The 22,337-nt window shown below is 45.3% G+C and overlaps 2 protein-coding genes across 2 annotated transcripts in view; one reads left to right on the forward strand and one right to left on the reverse strand.

Annotated features, from left to right (window-relative positions):
• The window catches only part of CFAP43 (cilia and flagella associated protein 43), a 49,396-nt gene extending 43,717 nt beyond the window's left edge, over positions 1-5,679 (reverse strand). Inside the window, exons 1-3 of the mRNA XM_067299612.1 lie at positions 5,567-5,679; positions 2,516-2,766; positions 1,606-1,702 (exon numbers count right to left, since the gene is read on the reverse strand). Of these exons, the coding sequence (XP_067155713.1) occupies positions 1,606-1,702; positions 2,516-2,766; positions 5,567-5,679 (461 nt within the window). The remainder of the gene's footprint in view (positions 1-1,605; positions 1,703-2,515; positions 2,767-5,566) is intronic.
• A 2,432-nt stretch (positions 5,680-8,111) lies between these two features.
• LOC106498537 (glutathione S-transferase omega-1) lies at positions 8,112-21,197 on the forward strand. The gene is made up of 6 exons (XM_067300217.1): positions 8,112-8,212; positions 8,350-8,458; positions 10,179-10,401; positions 13,261-13,362; positions 18,549-18,655; positions 20,232-21,197. Exons 1-6 carry the CDS (start codon positions 8,179-8,181, stop codon positions 20,383-20,385), a joined length of 729 nt encoding a protein of 242 aa, XP_067156318.1. The 5' UTR covers positions 8,112-8,178; the 3' UTR covers positions 20,386-21,197.
• Positions 21,198-22,337: the final 1,140 nt, after the last annotated feature.

A 22,337-nucleotide genomic window follows, 5' to 3' on the forward strand; every position in this document is an offset into this window, starting at 1 on the left:
TCTGAAACTATATGGTACATGTATCTGAAAAAGAATGTGGCACTGAGTCTCTCCTTTGAACAAAAAAGAATAAAGATCTAGGGATAAAATACCTCCCACAAAAGGCAGCTTTTAGTTATCCATGGGTCTTCTGTATTGCAAGTCTGAGATAACTTTCAGAATATCTCTTTTATCTCTGTATACTAAGCGATCTGCTTGAAATACAGAAACTGTGCAACCAACATATTACAATCACATATTAACAAAGCCAAACATTCAGATGCCTTTCATCTGTACAAACAAACCTCTACAATGAATGCACAATAAAATCCAATTGCAAAAATGAAGTAAATTCACATACCTCTGTTCATGTTATTATAAATACTAAGTTTGGTATCTAAGGAGATTGTATGTTGTTATTAAATTCTTTTTGACTGGAATCTAGCATGGTTCTCTTATGACAATCACCTGCTGATAGTCAAAGTCATGCTGATTCAGATAGGTTTAAATTGTTTGGCCTCGGAAATTTCCACTGCTTTAAAGCATTCAAATATTTCTAGAAGTTTCTAAAATTATCTAGGGTTGTCTTTCAAGATAGTGGATTTTTGTCTAAGTGCACACAAGGAATATATTAGACCATGCATATTATTTCTGCTCTGACTGATGAGCGTGTAAGCCCTTCAGGCCACAAACTCTGTCTTCTTGTTTTCTATTGTAAGGTACACACAGACACACTTCCTGAACCACTGTGAACAACCAGAGTTCACAGCAGACATTATTTTTCCCGATAAGGGATGAAAAAGAGGCATCAGTTATAGTATCTACTATTTGTGCTAAAATTTATAAGTTACAGGAATTTCTGCCTCTTCACTAATCACTGTACAAGAAATGGCCATCACTAAATTGAGAGTGCACAGAAAACTCCGTACATGTCTCTGATTGCCTTCCTCCTATTCCACCTGCCCCACTTGTTTCGAAAAAGTGCTCAGACTCCACAGGCAATGGAAGCTTGCTGGCCATGGAGGAAAGCGCAGGATCTAACTTTTACGGAACAATTAAAAAAAAGTATTTTTACTTTCTGTATCTCCACCATATCATATTTCTTTCCAAGGCAATGAGCAGAAGATAATGGTCTAACCCAGTGACCAGTGGTAGCATAATCACGGGACACAACTATGAGACAGGCCTGAGTTCAATTACAAGTTACTAAGAAGACTACTGAGTTGTCCAGTGGGTCAGAGAAGTAGAGATCAGCTTTACAACTCTTTTCCTGTTCTCACCTGGCAACTTTCTATTACAAATAGCATGGTACTCAACTTCCAAAGATGAACAAACAGTTAACTAATGCTAAAGACACCAGAAATACTCCAAAACACAGAATTTTGAAGAAGCTGGAGGATTGTTATCACACAGTAACAGTCATTTTGACTAATGGCTACTAATGCTAGAAAATAAATGGTGAATTTGGTACAGAAAGTTTGCTGGCAATGATCTGTCAGAAGAAAAAAGGAGGAGATGAAGGCAAACAGTTTATTTTTTACAGCAGTTAATTTATGCTAAAACAGCACACACAAAAAAATATTAATTAAATGTACTTTGTATTAGAGAAAACCTTTTTATTCTTACCATACTGAAAGAACAAATTCTGGGATTGAAGAGTAACTGGCTAGATATGGGCCCGTGAAACTAAATGCAAGTAAGGTGTAGTCCAACTGAACATTACCTAAAATATAAAAATAAAGAACATGGTCTTTAATTGCCCTGGACTTCACAGGATACTTTCACAGAGAGAAAGCTCTTCTCAATTTCTATTTATCCATTCTGTTTTAACTCTTCAAAGACATTTTTCAGTCCCTTGATTCCTTTGCTTCACTCCAAATTATTTGTTTTGATTTGATCATAAAAATGCTCCCTATGAATCATTCTTTTGAACTCTTACATTTTGTTTCAATAATACTCTGTACTTGTAAAGTGCTTCTTCTCCAAGTATCCTGAAGTCCTTTGCAGTCATAATTTCATTCACACTCTTTTCCATAAAGTAATGAAATTATTTAAATGACAGGGAAACTGAAACGTGGAGAAAGTAAGCAATTTAACTAAAGACAGAGAGAAATGTTATGGAACAGGCAAAAATATACATTATATCCCAGACACTAAATCCCAACTGCAAGAACCATCATTTCTCTCACATCTCAGCTGTGTCAATGCGGCTTTCAGCAGTCTGCTTGGGAGCCTGCTCTGGTAAGATTTGTTTGGTTATTCAGACTGCATTTTCCTATAATGAATAACAAACACCTCATTGCATTTGTTTTTCCCTTATAACAATTACATTTTATATTGTCATATTCTTCCCTACTTTGAGCCTAACTAAAAGTAGTGCAATGGAAAATTCTTTACACTGGTTTTTGCACTTCTTGTCATTAGGTAGTTTCCTGTCACACCGTTTTTCAAGTTTTACAAAAATACCCTTGAGAAAATGGGTGATTTCAGTATTGTTTTAACAGAGTGGCAATGAAGAGGGTCACCACATCACTACCTTTTAATTCTGTCAGTTTATTCAGTTCTGGAAAAGTGTAGATATATATGAAGGGATTCAGCTTCCGGTCTGAAAAGGCCACCACTTTGCTGTTCCCATTCACTGCAAAGGCTCCCACCTGGCCGGTCTGACACTCCAATACTCTCTTCTTCTTTGTTTCAATGTCAACAAAGAGGATGTAATTGCCACAAGGGTAGCAAACAGTGTGATTGTTCACAAAGCCAATCTTGGTTGAGAATCCCTGAACCCATCTTAGGAAAAAGCAAACGAGCATTAAAACATTAATCAAAGACATACATTTCTTAAAACACTACGAAAAAGGGAATGTCATAGTCTAAGAATCACACTGATCTGATGCTTGTGATCTGTTAAATTCAGCCTCATACCAATGCTACAAAACCACAATAACTTCAAGATCTAGTATTATGAATCACTAAACCAGTGTTTTCAAAAGCATAGGGGCAATCTTACTTTGATGGAGCACAAAGGACTATCATAAGGGCAGGGAGAGATGTTTATATTTCTTTCAGTTTTCACTAAAAATAAAGTTAGCCTCTGTTCACAGACTCTGTTTTTATACTGTTATATCATAGTAATACAGCATTCCTTTTTTTCTGAAATAGTTAAACCAGTACAATCTATAGTGTAGATTTATTTATATTTAAATTATATTTATTCAACCTTTTCTACAATTTCATAGTTCATCTCATCTCCATAAAACAAAAACTACACAGGTGTGGCTTGTCTTTGTATGAACTTAACCAGGAGGATTGGTGTGCATTAAAGATACCAGTACTTTAACAGGGTAATACCTCAGAATGTAAACACCCTTGGGGTGCACAGGGACTGAAATAAATTACTGAAGAGGAGTCAGGATATGAACTTGCAGCACACCAACAATTCCATGATAACTACCTGCAGACATTTTTCCTTTTCAGTAAGGCATTGGGTAAATATCAGGGTCCCCTTACCAAAGGGACTTAGTGCATTTACTAAGTGAGTATGTCTGGCTGAGGCACAGTTCTGCCTGCCATTACCAAGGCAGAAAAGTTTCTGCAGTGTACCATGCACCCTCCGTGCACAATACTCTACTCTCTTCTAATTTCTGTTCAGTAACTTTGTCTCTTTTATCTTTTTCCAAATAATAACACTGGATTGGAGGAGACCTTTGTCCTTTGCAATTGCAAGCAGTAATTTTACACTCCTTTCATGAACATAAGTCTATCTTAAGATTAGTTTGACTGCTGATCCCCTCTACTCTTTTTGAAGTGTCTACTACAGCTTCACTGATCTCATGGTTAGGAACATTTTTCCATTAGCCTTAAGAAATTCATGCCCACAAATAACTACTCTTCTTATCCTTTCTGAGCAGTTTTCTATTTTCTGCTGTCGGACTATTGCTACATGCCAGAGGAGTAAGTGTAGCCAGAGAGCAGTGGGAGCACGGTGACCACATGTCCCTGCAGATAAACTGAATACCATGGCAACAGAAAAGAGGCTTTTCAGCTGATGTTTTCCTGGCCCTTCTACACAGGTACTAGACACGAGATGCCGTGGCACATAAGCAGAGCTTTATGAATGCTCACAGGACCAACTCTGTGTTTTTCTCCAGCAGTGATTCTGAATCAGTGAAAATAATTTTTAACTTCTGTTTGCAGAGTCTAGAAAATATGTATGCAGGGATAAAGTTAATAGGATAACAGCACAACTTAGCAGCCTTGTATAACAGGTGAAGGTTTACTGGGACAAGGATTGAGGCTGTTATCAGCTATGCCTGATGCAGGGTTCACACTGGGTCACATAATTAGCCCTGACTCACCCACATGTCCTCCACATTGTGTCTATCTCCAACCCTGTATAAACACTGCAGGTCAGAATTATTTTAGCCACAAACTTTGTTGGCTCATGCAATATAGATGAAACAAAGTAATTAGAGTTAGGTGGAAACTTTTAATGGAGCATTTTACTGTTGAAATATGCTAGTTCATTCAAAACAAAACATTATATGAAAATGTCAGTTTTGTCAAAGTTCTGTGTTTTCTGAAACACAAAGCAGTGCATTCAAATTTCCTGCTGCAAAATAATTTCTGTCATTTTCTTCTAAAATTTATAGACATACTACTACTGCTAATAGTAATTTATAATGCATAACAGAAAGGCACACTTGGAATGTTTCTATTTTATGGAAATGTGAAACAGGTAAAATACAACAGATAAGGAAGTTTAAACACCTATTTCCATTGCAGGGAAAAAAATGTGTCTATACATCCTAGACTGCTGTGAAAATCTCAACCAAGGTGGGACAAGATTTAATTCAGCTCACAATTATTCACAACAAAAAGCAAGTTGTGGGATTGCCAAGAGCTTTAGAAGAGTTATGTTCTTCCATATATAGAGGTACAGTAATGTTTGTGGGAGATGGAAAACCGGAAATCTCTAAGATTCAGGTTAAAATGCTGAGAGAGAAAAGTAGGAGGGACTAGAGCCAGTGGAGTTTAGGAGATGCAGAACAGCTAAGGAAATTTCAGAGGCTGAAGCTGCCTGAGCAAGACAAGAAAGCGAGATGAGGCCATGAGCAAGACAACTGTACGGGCTCACAAGGCAGGATATTGAGAAGAAAAGCAGGTGTTCAGAGTTCATCAGAAACTTGCACTGCCAGAACCACTACATGGGAACACAGAAGTGTTAACAATTCACACCACGCTTCTCATCAACCTCCAGTTAAAACTAGCCAGGGTTGCTCACACCGAGTTTCAGACCCTCCCTGTGCTGAGGGCAGAAAACCCTAAATTTCACCTAAACACGCCGAAGGGGCAGTCCCAGCCAGATGCTGCCATGCCAGGGCTCTTTCCCTCTCTCCCCCGCTGCCTGCCGCCCCGATGCAGACCTGCAGGACAGCGGCCTCCGCCCTCTCCCCTCCAGGCCTGCCATCTTCGCCAACGGCTGCCCCGGGCAGACCCGGGGTGGGGGGAGCGGGGCCCAGCGGGCACCCCGCAGGGTGAGAGGGGCCCTGAAGCCTGTGGGGCGCGGGCTGCCCCGGCCGGCCCCCACCTCACTTCCAGCGAGGTCTCCTCGGCCGAGGGGCAGCGGCGGCCCCCCGGGCCCTCGGCATCGGGCTCCCCGCGGGCCGGGCCCGCGCTCCGGGCCTCGCCGGCCGCCTCCATCCGCCCCGCTCGGCGGCCGCACTGTGTACGCCCGTCTCCTAGCAACAAGAACGGCTTCCGCTACTGGCAGGTGCGACGCCTCCTGCACACCAGGTTCAGAACAGACAGCTGATTGGTCTGCACTCGTGTTTCAAGCAGCCAATGAGCGGGCGGGGGGGATTTAAAAGGCCAGCAGCCGCGAAGGAAGGCGTATGTGAGTGTGCGCTTGCGCAGTGTCGGCTCGGCTCGGCTCGGCTCGGCTCGGCTCGGCTCGGCTCGGCTCGGCTCGGCTCGGCTCGGCTCTTCCTTCGCCCTGCCCTAGCAACCGCCCAGGTCTCGGAGAGGAGCAGCAGATGGGGGAAAGCAAACTTTCCAAAGCTAAAATTTAAAAGTGGTTAGAAAAGGTCTCTGGAGCAGCAATTCTCCAGCTGTTCTCTCTCAGGCAGCCGTCAGTGGCCAAGGCGGCAATTTTGTCTGTAAGTCACCTGCTATCATCCAGCTGCCTCTAACCTAATTATTACTACTTTCTTGAGAAACCAGATAGCGTTATTGGGCATAAATGACCAAGCCTTAGGAAAAAAGATTAAAGGTTCTCCGCCTCTGTCACCCTGCTGATTGTTGTTCCAGCCGCAGTCCTGCACACTTGTTTTTCTCATTCAAAGGAGGATTTGTTTTTTTTCACTTAATGCGATAACAGTATCTGTTCTCTTTTTCTGTGTGGGTTTTTTCTCATCATGAGATGCTGTATCCATGGCAGCTCTTGTCTGGACACATGATCCTGCAATCCTGAAGTTTCAAACAAAGATAGCTGGTGGAAAAATTAACCACTGGAAAGATGAGGAAATAGAAATACAGGTTTTCTCTACATATTTATGGCTTCTTAGCACTGCAGGATAGTAAGAACCTCCAAGGGTTTTAAAAGCAGAGTTAGCAATAATCTCCTCCTCTTTTTCTTTCTTTCCTAAAGGGAGAAATATGTTAGAGTTTAATTGCTTGTAGTAGTTCATTTTTACTGATCTGTTTTAAAGCAGTGTGCAGAGTTTCCAAACAAAAAAGAACTGGCGTGCTGTGCACTCATAGCACTGCAGAGCAGCAACTGAGAGCAGAGTGGGTCCAGAGACAGCAGGGCAAGTTTGTACCTTAACTGTTGTCTGTGTAGGTGCTCTGTAAGCCACATCAAACCAAAATAGCATGAAGAAATGGGTGCATTTTTCCATGATAAAATCTTACAGTTCTTAGACATTGGCTCCATGGTGTTTCAAGATTTAGTGACCTTACAGTGATATGTTGGGCTCCTGCCTGTGTCCCTCTTACCTACTAAAAGAAATTTCAAATCAATTATTCCTTTTCATGTCCCAAGATGTTGCTGAAACTTCCCTATGGATGGACATTCCGAGAAAAAACAAATGTCCTGTAACATAGTTTTTTTGGATAGGAAAAATCATTATTTTGTTGACAAAGGTTAACTTATTGTATACCTTGTGTTTATCTAGGGCATGGCAGGCTTGAGCAATAAATTACCACGCCATGCATTAATTACATAAGCAAACAGCAATGACTTAGCAAAAAATCAGGTTGTTCTTTTAATGCAGTCTTTATGATTTCAATTGATAATATGGTGTCTGCTTCACAGTAACTTTACTAGTGGCTGTCTCATGTCTTGCCTGCAGAGAAGATGACCACAAAGTATACTAGTTTTCATGACATGATGTCAGAGGCCCAACTCGATGACAAAACCAAACTAAAAATCACCAACAAGCAAAACTTCCCCGTTGTGCAAACGTGGATCCACTGATGAGACTCAGGAAGCTTCAGTTCCTCTATTCTCCTTAATAGTTCAGGCTAGTTTGACAGTCGTGACTGTGGCCAGGAAGGCAGGGACTCTCCCTCCCTTCAGCTAGGGCTGTCCCCAGACCTCTTGGGTGTGCAAAAATACCGTTTCCTACTGGTGGACAGCTCTGAGCTGTAGGCTGGGTGGAACCACGGGGAGCCCAACAAGGGAGGCATTTTACTTTCAGGATCACAGATCAACTTGGACATTGCCTGAAATATGTAGGAGGAAAGCTCCTCCATTCCCGTTTATTACACACCAGGAAAAACTGATACACGGCAGCCCCTGGTGCCCTCACCTCAACCGAGCAGGGGGCAAAGAGGAGCCCAGAGCGCTTTGCCCGTGGTTCGGTTCTCTCTTGTGCCCTTTGCACGACCCGATGCTGACAGGCTTCGTGTTTGCCTCGGTGCTCAGCACAGGCAGCCGTGAATCCCTCTGTGTTTGCAAGACAAACACGCCGGGGCGGGGGGCAGGCAGGGCTCGACAGCCAGGTGCCCTGCGGCCGAGCGGGTGCCCGTGAGGCGCCGCTTCCCCCCTCTGCACACACACGGCCGCGCCGCGCGGGAGGGTGGTTCCCGCCCTGCCCAACGGCCGCGCCGCGCGGGGGCGGTTCCCGCCCCGTTCAACGGCTGCGCGGGGCCGGTGGCGGCGGCGGCGCGCAGAGCTGCGGCGCGGCGCGGCAGTGCGGCATGGCGGGCGATCACTCCCGCAGCCTGGGCAAGGGTAAGCGGCGACTCCGGCGGGCGGGGAGGCCCCGGTGCTGCCTCAGCCGTGGCCCGCGGTGGGGGCTCGTGCGAGGGCGCGTGGCGGCGCGGGGCTAGGCGCGCGGCGAGTAACGGCAGTAACGGTTCTCCCCGCAGGCAGCGCGGCCCCGGGGCCTGTGCCCGAGGGGGTGATCCGGCTCTACAGCATGCGCTTCTGCCCCTTCGCGCAGAGGGCGCGCCTCGTCCTCCGCGCCAAGGGCATCAGGTGAGGCCGGCTCGCGGAGCGAGGTGGGGTGGGGGCGCTGCCTCCGCCGGGCGCCTTCCCGCGGGGCCGCGGACCGCTGCTGCCGCCCCGCCGCGGGCCCCGGTGGCGGCCCGTGAGGGCTCTCACGGGGGCTTTCGAGCCTCGCTTGTAGCCTGGGCTTCCTAAAATAGCCGTTGTAAAGTGATTTCTGCGGGTGGTTTTGCTATAAAGCTTGACACTTCTTAAGACAGACTTGGGGGAGGTATGGGCCTTGCTGATGCAGGAAAAAACTGTGTGGTGAAATCGATTATGTACAGGCCCAGAGTCAGTCATTAGGAAAGAAGCTAAGGTGATTTTTTTTTTTTATTTGTCATAATCCTGATTGTTTGCAATAATAGTTCTTGAACCATTTCTGAGTAAGCGTGTATAGCACCTAAAAGTGTGGGTGGGCAGAGGTTGGTTGATTTTTTTTATTTGTTTTTGTTTTGTTCTAATGTAAGCTGCAGCAAAAGTACTGGGGAATATGAATGCTCAGTGTTTCTTTAAATTACTGCTTAGCAAAATGCAATATAAAAGTTTCCCCCAGTGAGCAAAGAGCCCATTCTTAAGAGAGAAAGTATTGTGATCTTACATGTCTTCTCATTCCTTTTCTGAAATGAGTTTCTAAAAGTTAGTATTTGTGTTGTTTCTTTTTTGAGATAGGGAAGCATTAGTCCCCATTTAAAAACCCTTAAATGACATGGCTAACTTTACAGTTTCAAAGTAAAGATTTTTTTCACCTGTTTCTGATTCCCACCAAGTCCCAGGCCTACCAAAGGTTTGTTAACCGGCACTGGGCTTGGAGTCCTTGCTGGCGTAGTGAATGCTTACTACTCAGTTCTCCTCTGATGTCAAGATGAGAACTGTTTCTTGCAAAGAGTAAGTGCATTAAAAACTCCAGGTCAGTTTAGTTGTGTCTTTAGTCTCTTTTGATTAATTTTGGGGCTGGGAGGTTTGTTTTAGTATAGTGAATTGGGATTTTTTTTTTTTTCTATCTAAATGTGGTTGCTGCCTTCTGGTAATCTTTCAGTTGTTTAAAAGGTTCAGCTGCATATAGCAGACATACAGGGTTGCTGGGAATGTTGTGAGATCACACTTGAATATAACTTATACTTTATTAGCCTAATATAGACAAATTTTCTGTCTTTTTTTTTTTAATAGTGTTTATTTTGCCTTTGATCTGCACAACTTTTTTTATGTGAGGCTATAGGCTAGGAAGATAAGTAGGCAGTGTACTCTCCTGATATGCTCTTTGGTTTATGGCCAGATTAAAGTGCTACTGCAGTTAACTGGAGTGCAGTTTGCTCTCAATCAAGTGCTTCTTGCCGAGAATGTCCCTGAACTTGCATGTGATAAGCATGCGCTGCATTTAGAGCTTGACCTTTAGTTTAGCATGACTAGAAGGGCTTCCTCTTTTGCATGCACGCAGACTATTCATGTGTCTTGGTAGCTTAATAAAAAACTCATTATAAGTCTTTGGATTTTCTCCAATAAAGGGATGTGCCTCCCTGGTAGTGTTTTTGAGTGTCACATATCCAGTCCTGCCAAGTGAAGGACTTCAGGGAAGAGTAGGGAGAGCAGGAGAGTAAGGATTCAGCCTCTCAAGTACAGTAGCTGTTGAGGTGTAATGATCGTGTTTCTTCATGATATGGAGTGGTACTGTAGCAGAACTGATCCTTTTGTGTCTTATTTCACTCTTCAGCCATGAAGTAATCAACATCAATCTGAAGAACAAACCTGACTGGTTCTTTGAGAAGAACCCCTTTGGACTGGTTCCTGTTCTGGAGACCAGCAAGGGCCAGCTGATCTATGAGTCTCCAATCACTTGTGAGTATTTGGATGAAGCATTTCCGGGGAAGAAGCTGCTGCCTTTGGACCCATATGAGCGAGCCTTTCAGAAGATGCTCCTGGAATACTTCTCAAAGGTACTATGTGATCAGGGTGGGAGTGTGTTTCTTGCTTTACTAAAACATCAAAAACTGCAGCTGCATTGCCAATGCTTCTTTCATGTCTTAAGACAGGTCTTGTATCTAGGAAAAGCATTTAAATAACCTGAGACACTTGGAGTATCTTACTGTTAGCTCATACAAACTGCTGTGCATCTGAATTGCTGCCAGCACTTACAGAATCACAGAATGGTTGAGGTTGGAAGGGACCTCTGGAGATCATCTAGTCCAACCCCCCTGCTCAAGCAGGGTCACCTAGAGCACGTTGCACGGGATCGTGTCCAGGTGGGTTTTGAATATCTCCAGAGAAGGAGACTCTACAACCTCTCTGGGCAACCTGTTCCAGTGCTCTGTCACCCTCACAGGGAAGAAGTTTTTCCTCATGTTCAGATGGAAGCGCCTGTGTTTCAGTTTGTGCCTGTTGCCTCTTGTCCTGTCGCTGGACACCAATGAAGAGAGTCTGGCGCCACCCTCTTGACATGCCCTGTTTAGATATTTGCATACATTGATAAGATCCCCCCTCAGTCTTCCCTTTGCCAGGCTAAACAGGCCCAGCTCTCTCAGCCTTTCCTCATAAGAGAGATGCTCCAGTTCCTTAATCATCTTCATAGCCCTCCGCTGGACTCTCTCCAGTAGTGCCATGTTTCTCTTGTACTGGGGAGCCCAGAACTGGACACAGTACTCCAGATGTGGCCTCACCAGGGCTGAGTATAGGGAGAGGACTATATCCTTCAACCTGCAGGCAATGCTCTTCCTAATGCGACCCAGCATACCACTGACCTTCTTGGCCACAAGGGCACATTGCTGGCTCATGCTTAACTTGTTGTCCACCAGCACTCCCAAGTCCTTCTCAGCAGAGCTGCTTTCCAGCAGGTCAGCCCCCAACCTGTACTGGTGCATGGGGTTATTCCTCCCCAGGTGCAGGACCCTGCACTTGCCTTTGTTCAACTTCAGGAGGTTCCTTTCTGCCCAGCTCTCCAGCCTGTCCAGGTCTCTCTGAATGGCAGCACAGCCCTCTGGTGTATCGGCCACTCCTCCCAGTTTGGTATTGTCAGCAAACTTGCTGAGGGTGCACTCTGTCCCTTCATCCAGGTCATTGATGAAGAAGTTGAACAAGACTGGACCCAGTACTGACCCCTGGGGGACGCTGCTAGCTACAGGCCTCCAATCAGACTCTGTGCTGCTGATCACAACTCTCTGAGCTCTGCCATCCAGCCAGTTCTCAATCCACCTCACTGTTCCCTCATCTAACCCACACTTCCTGAGCTTGCCTATGAGGATGTTATGGGAGACGGTGTTGAAAGCCTTGCTGAAGTCAAAGTAGACACCATCCACTGCTCTCCCCTCATCTACCCAGCCAGTCATTCCATCCGAGAAGGCTATCAGGTTGGTTAAGCATGATTTCCCCTTGGTGAAGCCATGCTGACTACTCCTGATCACCTTCTTTTCCTCCACATGCTTGGAGATGGCCTCCAGGGTGAGCTGCTCCATCACCTTTCCAGGGATGGAGGTGAGGCTGACTGGCCTGTAGTTCCCTGGGTCCTCCTTCTTGTCCTTTTTGAAGACTGGGGTGACATTGGCTTTCTTCCAGTCCTCAGGCACCTCTCCTGTTCTCCATGATCTTTCAAAGATGATGGAGAGTGGCCTAGCAATAACGTCCACCAGCTCCCTCAGCACTCATGGGTGCATCCCATCGGGGCCCACTTCACTTACATGAAGGTGGGGATGCAGGAGGACAGCTAAGCCAGCTAGAGGCTGAGGCAGGATTTTGAGCATCCAGCAATAGCAGGAAGGTTAGTAAACCAAACTAGCTGAATGCTTGAGACGCAGCCAGTGACAATTGCTGTACTTTACCCTAAGCCTGGCTGTTGGAAGTGCTGCGTGAATGCAGAACGTGAAGAGTGCCTGACTGAGAGCGCTTGGGACAAGAGATGGCAGGTGGCTATAGGCAGTAGAGGCATATAAGGTGGTTTTGTGCAAAAAGGCTGGTTTTGGCCCTCAGTGAGGGATGGAGGCTGGCCTTGTGGCTGCCTGGAAGGAGGAGTAAATGCTCAGTACCCTAAATGCGAATATGACAAGCACAGGCTTTGAAGAGTGAAGAAAGCTAGCTTGGATATGAGGCAGCAGAGGAGGGGAACCAGTGGAAGATGCAAAGAGAAAGACGTGGCCAAAGAAGGGGGAATGAAAGAATTGTATATACAATGGGTCTTTCTGAATAGACATAACGGCAGGAGGTTTACAGGCAAGGATGTTGCAGGAAATGAAATGTGCAGTGAATGTTGATTGTATGAATGACAAGATCTTAGAAAAATGGTGATATGTGAGCTTTTAAGAATATCATATAATTAGGCTTGGCCACTGGGCAAGTTTCTGTACTTTTCACTAATTTCTCTGGTCATTGCCAAATTAGAAAATACACAGGTCTGTAGAAGCTTGTATGTCCTGGACTGCATCTGTATTTCTTAAAAGTACCTTAAATGTTAGAATAAATCTCCACCGTGTTCAAAATGTATCAGGATTTCAGAAGTGTGTACCTGGGAAAAGAATATTGCTGTGCACCTTGCCACTTACAGCTGTTTTTTGGTAGTGTGTGCAAACTGGAAACGTGCTTATCTCTTTTCATTGTTGTCCTTTTCCTGCACTACTAAAATTTGTTTTTGCATTCAGTCTTCTTTTCAGCCTATGCTTAACCCTTCTGAAGTATCAACTTTTTGTTAGTGGACTTTATCTAACTTTTTAATAACAACTTAACATCTAACTTACTCTCTTAAGCTCTGAGTGACTTGCTCATATTACTGTAATAAGAATATTAAAAGCTTTCTCCTTTGCTTTGTTTAGCTGACACCTATAGTCTTCAAGTATTATGTTGCAGTCAGAGATGGACAGGACACCTCGGCACTGAAAGCAGAGTTTGTTGAAAAGCTTGGCAAACTTGAAGAGGTAAGAGCACTTCATGGTAATGAGTGGGTTGGCAGTTATTGTATCCTATCCTTTTTCCTATCACATTTTGAAACGAGGCACTTCTTCTGCGGTTGGAAGTTGTAGCAATGAACAACCCTGCAATTTACTTGCCTCGGCCTAGGATTTGATTAGCACCATTAGAGTAACTTCTAAGTAGCTAAACTAAACTTCATCTTTGTGATGAAGTCTACTGTGGACCTCCAGAGGTTTTTGAATGCTGGCTGACTATGCTGTTGTCTTAAATATCTTCTTTCTGCTTTGGATGAAAGGAGGTCTTGCAGCATGCCCTAAGAGTAAGGGCTAAAGAGTTTGAGCTGCTGAAAAACATCTGTGCTGTAGCTCTGCTGAAATCAGTGTGTATACATTGGTGATGAAAATATATATATATATATATTTTTTTCCCTTCAAGATTTCATCTTCGTTCTCTCTGCTCATCTTTGGGTGGGGGGTGGAGGCAGAGTATAATCTGTCCCTAGCAGAAATCCAGCCCAGGGCTGTGTTCTGCTACAGCAGTGTAACAACTTCAGCTGAGCTCCAGGAAGTATCAGGAGGCTTTGAAGCTGTGTTAGGAACTTCACAATCCTGCTTTAGTGGCAGTAGTGGTTCTTCACTAATCGGAACTCCAGACACAATCCTGCTTTAGTGTCAGACTCTCTTTATCACAAACCCATTCCTTCTGCGTTTCTAGCAGCCACAATTAATGTTTGTCTGTCTTGAGAAAGAAGTGTTCCACCAGTGCGTTTCTCCTCTGGTGCAAAGCTTCCAATTGCTTTCCAATACTTTCCTAATTCTTCTAATAGTACTGCATATTCTGCTTCCCTGCCCCCTTAAATTGTCAAAATAGAATTGCTTTCAGGATAGTCTGTCTGATCAGACTGGTACTAGGGTAGTGCATATGACAAATTATTTCTTGGGGGAAGCCACCTCCCTGAAATATAAATCCATTAAACATTAAGAAAGAATTAACCTTCATCCCACTTTATTAATGCGTTGAGAAACTTGCTGCTACTTCAGTGTTTCTATTTTACTGTTCCCTGAAGGATTTTGCAGCAGCAGCTGAAGGTGAGCTGAGGATGGGAGAAAGAGACAGCCATGAAAACCTCACTCTGCCTATTGCAGATGATGTTCAAGAAGTGAAGTGTTTTGAAATGCTTCTGTGTCTAGCTTGCTGGTACCCGACAGAGGGAGCTGTGTTCCCATCTCTGGAACTGTACAGCTGTCAGGTTATATTCTGCCAGACCCCTGGTAATTCAAACATCTTGAGATGTTTCTTGAAGGGACTGCTTTGAAGTTTCTATTAGATCATGAGAGGGGGGCAAGGAATGAATGCCATGGTAGTATTTTCGTTCATGTCCAAAAAGACAAGGATTTGTGTTGGAGTGAGGGAGGGGACCCCGGAGTAACGATGAGTCTCAATATGAGTATGGTCGTTCTCCCTTTATTAGAGCTTACACAAAGTATATATATCGACAAGCAATACGCATGCGCTAGCAATAGTTACATGATTGGTTACAGTTTCTGTCCATACGTATAAAGCGGATACATGATTGGTGCAAGGTTGCTGTCCGCGCTCCATCGACATTTATGGAACCTAGTTCCGTCCAGACTTGTTTACCAGTTTTGTGAATGCCTTCTTTTGTAGTGCTCAAGGCTGCTGCAAGGCTTGCTCGGCCGCTGCAAGGCTCGCTCGCCTTGGCCTACATTCCTTCCCTTACCCTGAGAACGGGATTGCTCATCCCAATCAGATCATGCCCTCTCTCGCTTAACCATTCCTCCACAATTCCCCCTTCTTGTTTATGAGCAATCCAGGCTTGGTTCACTACTTTCAGCAGAGCTTTCTTAATACAGCTTAATACTACACATAAACATAAACATACGACTACAAGGATTAGTAGAATGCGTAAGCCTTCAGTAAGCAACCCTATTAGCCACTACGGTAGATTTCCAAACAGGTTAGTTAGCCATTCGTCTAATAGCCCATGGTTCTGACGGATCTTGCTGGTATGTTCCTTCAACCACTGCAATTGTCTGTGAATTGATTCACCATGATTAGACAAATTCATGCAACACATACCTTCAAAATCCTCACAACCATGATCTTAAGCTAATAACAAAAATCAATTGCAGCCCTATTTTGCAGAATAGCATGTCAAGAAGGACAAAAACACTCTTTCAGTAGGACTGCGTAGGGTAACCTTATCATTACAATTTGGTGAGAGCCCTGTGGCCGCCTGTTTACTGCGGGTGGCGGTCCTATGCCCCGTTATATTTCTCCACCAATTTTTGTTGGGTGCCAGCAGTGTCAATTTGCCAAGATAACATGGACCACCCCTTACATTTTTTGGAATTCCCTGCCAGGCCCTCTCACCACATATCAAAAAGACGTCTGGCGGCAAGGCCTTTTTTTCCTTTTTTTTTTTTTTTTTTTTTTTTTTTTTTTTGTACCATTGTTCCAAATTGGGTGCCCCCCCTTTTGCCTCAGCTCCAAGGGCTCCCAACCCTTGGCGGCTTGTCGTAAAATTTTCCAATCATGTGGTTCCCATTTCCCCTGACCATTCTGTTGTAGCACGGGGAACGCCAGTGCTGTGGGGCCCTCGGACCCCGCAACAGGCTTCCATTGTCCTTCTATTATAGCGTCCTTGATAAAACCACTCCAGCGGGACTCCCTTGGAAGTCCGGCGAGGGGATTCATTAAGCAGGGAGGTACTCCTCCCTCTTTCTCTTGCGCCTGCAGCTCCACTTTTTCAGGCGTTCCGATAGCTCCTGTAGCACTCTTACGGTTTCTTCTGGTGACGGCGGTACTTTATTTCTGGTGTCAGGCGTGTTGTCCCCCGAAGACTCGCTGGACGAAAGCAGTGGGGGGTACTCTGATGGAGTCTGGCGTGAGCGGGTGGTCTCGTTGAAGGAGGGTAGAGGCGGCCGCTGAGGTGGCGTAGGCAGCGGCAACGGTGGATGCAGGGGACTGTTGCTAGGCGGCGGCGGGGGGGGAGCACTAGGAGGGGGTCGGCATTCCTTTCCTCCCAAGTCTCTGAGGTCAGCAAGGGGCGCGGCCGCCGCCCCTGTTTGAGCCTCCTCCGGGTGCACTTCCGCGTTTGCCTCAGAGCTCGGACCAGCCGGCTCTGGGGAAACCTCCGCTTTCTGGGACGCAGCGGGTGACGGCGCTGACGATGCCCCCCCCTCGGAGTTCTCCCGCGCCCTTTGCAGTGCCTCCCTGACAGACCGGCACACTGCCGTTAAAGTCTCTAGTACGGTGTTGCAAAGTGCGCGAACAGCTTTCCCGTCCCTCAGTTCCAGCTTTTCCAGTTTTACTGACAGCTGCTCAAACATTTTTAATAGTTGAGCCGTGAACGGCTTTGTCCCCATGGGGGTGGTAGGCGAGGCTGTGCCTGACGACTCCGGAGATGATAACGTCAGGGGCTCCCGCCATGACCTTGGCGGGGCTGTGCTGCCCTCCCCCGGTACGGGCGGTGACGGGGGCCCTGGGCACGGCGCACTGCCGGCTCCCTCAGGAGCAGACGGAGGCAAGGGCTGTGGGGGGGGCGGTGGCGGAGGGACCGACGGTTGAGCTCGCACCGCCTTAACCTCCTTCTTGTCCTTGTCTCCACCCTCGATGGTCTTATGCCACATTGTTTCTCCGAAATCTCGCCATTCCGATACGGAAAATAACAAGTGTGTATCCGAAAAAAGTTCCCATTGCTGCCCCAGTTTAATCAACCTCTGTAACTGCTTCACCGGTGCATCAATTCCTCTCTTGGAGAGTATACCGGCTAGCAAGGTGGCCGCGGCATCTGCTTCCATGCCGCCGTCTGGGAGACGGGGCGCGACCCCGGACCGTGTCTGGCGGCAGCCTTTTTTTTGCCAGCACTTCTCCCAGCCCCTTCTTATTATCCCCCACTCCCGTCCTCTCGCTGCTTACCGCAGTCACGGACCATCAGCCGAGGTCAAGCCTCTTGGTAGACGCGGCGAACCATCCTCTGCTACCAGATGTTGGAGTGAGGGAGGGGACCCCGGAGTAACGATGAGTCTCAATATGAGTATGGTCGTTCTCCCTTTATTAGAGCTTACACAAAGTATATATATCGACAAGCAATACGCATGCGCTAGCAATAGTTACATGATTGGTTACAGTTTCTGTCCATACGTATAAAGCGGATACATGATTGGTGCAAGGTTGCTGTCCGCGCTCCATCGACATTTATGGAACCTAGTTCCGTCCAGACTTGTTTACCAGTTTTGTGAATGCCTTCTTTTGTAGTGCTCAAGGCCGCTGCAAGGCTTGCTCGGCCGCTGCAAGGCTCGCTCGCCTTGGCCTACATTCCTTCCCTTACCCTGAGAACGGGATTGCTCATCCCAATCAGATCATGCCCTCTCTCGCTTAACCATTCCTCCACAGATTTGTAAGGTCTCTTGAGTTCCATCTTAAAAATACCAAGGTGTTCAAAAACTGGGGTATTAGTCTGCTGAAAGAAGAGTCTCAATTTTCTTCAAAGTGTATTAATTGGAATGACTGTGGCATTCAAAATGCGTGTCCAAAGCATAAGTGTACGAGGAGAACTTACTGCAAGTAGTTTTGCATTCTTTACTGCCTTGCATTGTGTGCTGAGCCCATGCTGGGGCTCTATTTCTCTGAGGTATGTGTATGTTATACTTGCCTCCTGTTCCCTCTGCGTCTGGAGTCAAATTCAGTTCTGGATGTAATGTTAGAAGTGCTTTCCTAACACCACTTGGATGCTAAACTTAGATTGTTTTATTGCTTTAGAAATGCATGTGTGCTGTTATGTTTGGTTATTCTCCGCTGCTATTGCTTTTTTACAAGTAAGAAATCATTGCTAACTGCTGGAGATTGTGAACTGAACTCCTTTTTGTATGTGTACAAGCTACAAATTGCTAGTGATTTATATTTTGACTGGTTTTGAACAGGCGGTGGAGAAGAGCCTGACTAACAGTGTATAAAATAGATAAACTTGGTATTACAGCTGCTTTACTGACTAGTTCTGACTCCCCAGATACTGCACACATAGGGAAAATGTGCTGTATCTGCATTATTTCCTGACTGATCCCTTCAGCATGCCTGCATTCCACTATGAGGTGGGTTTTTTGTTACTGTAGGGTTGTGCTATGTAATTTTCCTTCTGAGGGTGATTGTCATCTCTCCCCCCTCACAGATGCTGTCCAAATGCAATACTGTGTTTTTTGGCGGGGACTCCATCTCCATGTTTGACTACATGATCTGGCCCTGGTTTGAACGCCTGGAGGCAGTACAGCTGCAGGAGTGAGTATCATGGACCTTGCTCACTTTCTAGTGGACACTGAAGTGCCCCAGTGTGAATGTTCTTTGCATACACTTTGCAGCAATGGGCTCTTGTTGGGGACTGCTGAAGGAAGTGTGTGCTGTGTTACAATTTGGAGGGGAACATCTTCTCAAAACTGAGATGAGTTGTTCAGGGATCTTCTAGAAAAAGGCTTTCACCAGGTCTGTTTCCTATCAAATCATTTGAACAGAGCTGGAAGAAGTGGTAAAAATACAGGGCTTCCACTCCCACACCATAGATGAAAATGAGCCTTCAAATTTCTTGGTCCAAAACCTTTGATTTGAAATGGAGTCTCTTCAGAAAACCTGGACTGACAAAGGAGAGTGGTTTTGTTGCGAGATGGGTAAACTGTATCCTACCTTGCTGTAGCTAATAGATCTGTCCCTGTTGTAACAGAAACAGTCCTGCTAAATGTCTTGGTCTATTATATCCTTAAACAGCTCTAGTTACCGTGGTATTGGGTTAACTTAGGAAATGGTGTCAGAGGAAGCTGTCAAAGGAAGTAGGTGATGAAGTGGGAATATGAGTTGGAACCTCACCCTGATGCCTAAGGCATTCTTAAGGAACAAGAAAGATGCAGGGAATCCTTAGCATTGGAACTTCTGGCACTGAAAAATTAGAGTTTTACTGATGCGCTGCTGGCCTGCTTTGTTTCCTGTGTGGCCCTTGACTGGAAAGAGAAGTATTACAAGCAGTACAGGAGCACAGGTCTAGAATCATGAAAGTATTTGGATGACTGAGGATCTGAGCTAAAGTACCTTAAGAAAAGATGCTTTCTGGGTGAGTCTTAGGAACTAACTGGAGAAGCTGTGTATTAGTTAGACTCTTAAACTTGGGAGTTGGAAATTGGAATGCAAAGTACTAGGGTCAGTCTGCCAGAAGAGATTGGAAAGAATAATTTACACTGCTAAGCTTTCAATTTGCCACATAGTCTCTTTTTCAAATGCATGTCAGAGTGGGTTTGTGGCTTTAATCCATTAGTCGAATCATGAATTTCCTCAATAGACACTGGATTTTGAGCTGCTGGATTGCAGGGTAGTACAATTTGCACAGCGCTTATCTTGGTGCACAATGCAGAGGCGAGAAGTGGTTCTGAGGCTGGGAGGAGGGCTCAGCAGCTACGTGCAGCACTTTTTTAGAGACTTGCCACTAACAAAGCATTCCGGAAGGAGGCAGTGTGGTGCAAGCCTCTGTCCTCAACGAGAAGGAGAGAATAGGTAACAGAGCAAAGTCTCATTTGCAGCAGGGGGAATGAAGGTGAAAACATGCTTATACCTTGCCCAAGAGGTACCTTTCTGTGTTTTTGCTCAGCTTTGCAGAGTGCACAAGCTCTGTAAGAACTCCTTTATTTTCCAGATGCCAATCTGTCTTCTGTGATCTGATACGTATTTCCGTCACCTGCTCCGAGATGAACGTTATGCTGGAAGGGAGAAAGCAAAACAAGCAGTAAAATAGAACCTCAAGCTGTTTTGCTTCCTTGATGCCCTCTTCTTGGTTTTCCGTTTGCATTACTCAGTCTCTTTCCTTTTCCCATAGCTCTCTGAGTCACACCCCAAAGCTTCAACGCTGGATGGAGGCCATGAAGGAGGACCCTGCTGTCAAGGCTACAATGACTGATCCACAGACCTACAAAGGCTATCTCCAGCTCTATCTGAAGAACAGCCCTGAGGCATGTGATTATGGGCTTTGAGGTGCCAGTGGGCACATGCTGCTGAAGGAGCAGTGCCTCTTCTCAGTGTGAGCTGTGGGGATGTGGTGCAATTTGGTGTGGGCTCTTTATGGTTTGTTTTGCAGTGGAAATAAATCTGTGCTGAAGAGGCTGAGAAACCAGTCCAGGAGGAGGATGTGCTAGCTTCAGGTGGGAGGGGGAAAGTCACTGCTGGCAGTGTATATCATGTAAAGGAAAATTTGTCTTGACTTGGAGGTGACCCTCTAGTCTCTTCTCAAGCACTGCTGTTGGATAGTCACTGAACCCACCCCATCAGTTGGTTTAAAAAAAGAGTGTAATCCTGGTGTCTTGAAAATAAAGAAAGCAAGCAAACAATGATTTCTGTAAATGCAACTATTTTTCCCTTATTCCAGGCAGCTGTTAGTCACTGGACTAATTGTGCAGAGGGGAGTGAGGCGCTGTCAAGGCTAAACAGGTAGTGTGGTCTGTGAAGTTAAGATGCAGTTATCGTAGTGTAAACTGTCCTCTTTTGAGACCACTACTGCTAAACCACTGAACTTACAACCCCACCCACTCGTCCCTGCTGAAGCCACAGCTGATGGGGCCATTTAGTGATGGTTTCCAATTTGGGTAAGACTTGCAAGGGGGTTTATGGCTTCTTCTTTGCAACAGATTGTGTTGATTCTAGGTCCTAACCGCAATTATCCTAGAGGCTGGAGTATGGGATAAAGTTAACACAAACTATATTCTGAGCAGAAGGACACTTGTTTGCTGTACTGCTTCGGAACTCAAAACATTGCTGTGTGTGTCAAGATGTATGTGAAATTGGAAAACTGAAGAAGAAAGAGTTCAGTCTGAGTGTTACATACTGCTGTCTTCTTGCTGCTGGGAAAGAAATAAATGTGTTCTGATTCTCCCAATTGCTTGCTGAACCTGCTTTGCAGTTGGACAGCTTTGAAACTCTCTTAGATGCTAATATAGTAAAGTGGGGACTTTAGGTGTGGGGGCAGGAGTATTTGATTCAAAAGTAGTCACAGGAGAGGGCAGACTGTTTGTTTGTTTTGGCATAGGGGAATAAAAGAGTTATGGTCCACTCTGATGTTGCTTGGATGTGTATGTCTTCCTCTGAAAAACTGACCATAATTCCAGGAAATAAGCTTGCAGAGATAATGAGGTAAAACAGAATGTTCAAGTATAACGACAGGGCTGCAGTTCTAGCAGTGCTGAGATAGTTGCCATGAGATACACAAGACTGTTGTGATGTCTCCCCCTGCAACAAGGTGAGATAGCATAGCAGAAGGTGGTAGTTTATGGTTTTCATGGAATCTGAGATTCTGAGCATCTCAGAGCTGTTCTGGAGGAAAATTGAACTAATTTCTCTTCCCCCATCCCCCCCCACTCAAATGCAGTCTGCCACAACATACTAACTCTGAGGAGGTGCATGATTGTGTAACTTCAAGTAGGAAAGCAGATAGGAAAGACATTTGAAGAGGAAAAAGAATTAACGGGAACTCCTCCAATAAATATGCTTCCTACGAGCCTGTGTCCTTTTGGAGGCCGCAGTCTGTGAGCACACAGACATTGGAGGGGCTTGTTTATGCTCTTACTAGCTTTAACTCAAACTATGCAGGTTTTCTGCTCTTGTTTATCTTGTGGCTTTTAAACACATCTGACACTACTTAAAAAAATGCTAATTACTGTGCTGTCCGTTCCAGAATACTGATTTTCTGTAAAAGGTTGCACAATCCAAATCCAATGCTGCAGATGTTTAGTAGATTGTCATTAGACAACCCAGTTTTCTGTTCAGAGCATCTTTCTTGTGCTTATGCAGAGCATCTCAGATACCCAAAGGAAGCTCAGGGAATGGCCGTGTTGCAGAGCAGAGTTCATAATTATCAGCAGAGAAGAGTGACACTTCAGGCATTTGAATTAGCCCAATTTGCCAGCCACTGTCTGGAGCAGTAACTGCTAAC

This window comes from Apteryx mantelli, chromosome 7, assembly GCF_036417845.1.
Source record: "Apteryx mantelli isolate bAptMan1 chromosome 7, bAptMan1.hap1, whole genome shotgun sequence".
Lineage (NCBI taxonomy): Eukaryota > Metazoa > Chordata > Aves > Apterygiformes > Apterygidae > Apteryx > Apteryx mantelli.

Bases quoted from the DNA above. Each gene is read 5' to 3' on its own strand.
- LOC106498537 (XM_067300217.1), top strand. From the start codon at position 8,179: ATGGCGGGCGATCACTCCCGCAGCCTGGGCAAGG. The intron at 8,459-10,178 runs GTGAGGCCGGCT...TTCACTCTTCAG, and splicing joins CTCCGCGCCAAGGGCATCAG to CCATGAAGTAATCAACATCA. The intron at 18,656-20,231 runs GTGAGTATCATG...CTTTTCCCATAG, and splicing joins GAGGCAGTACAGCTGCAGGA to CTCTCTGAGTCACACCCCAA.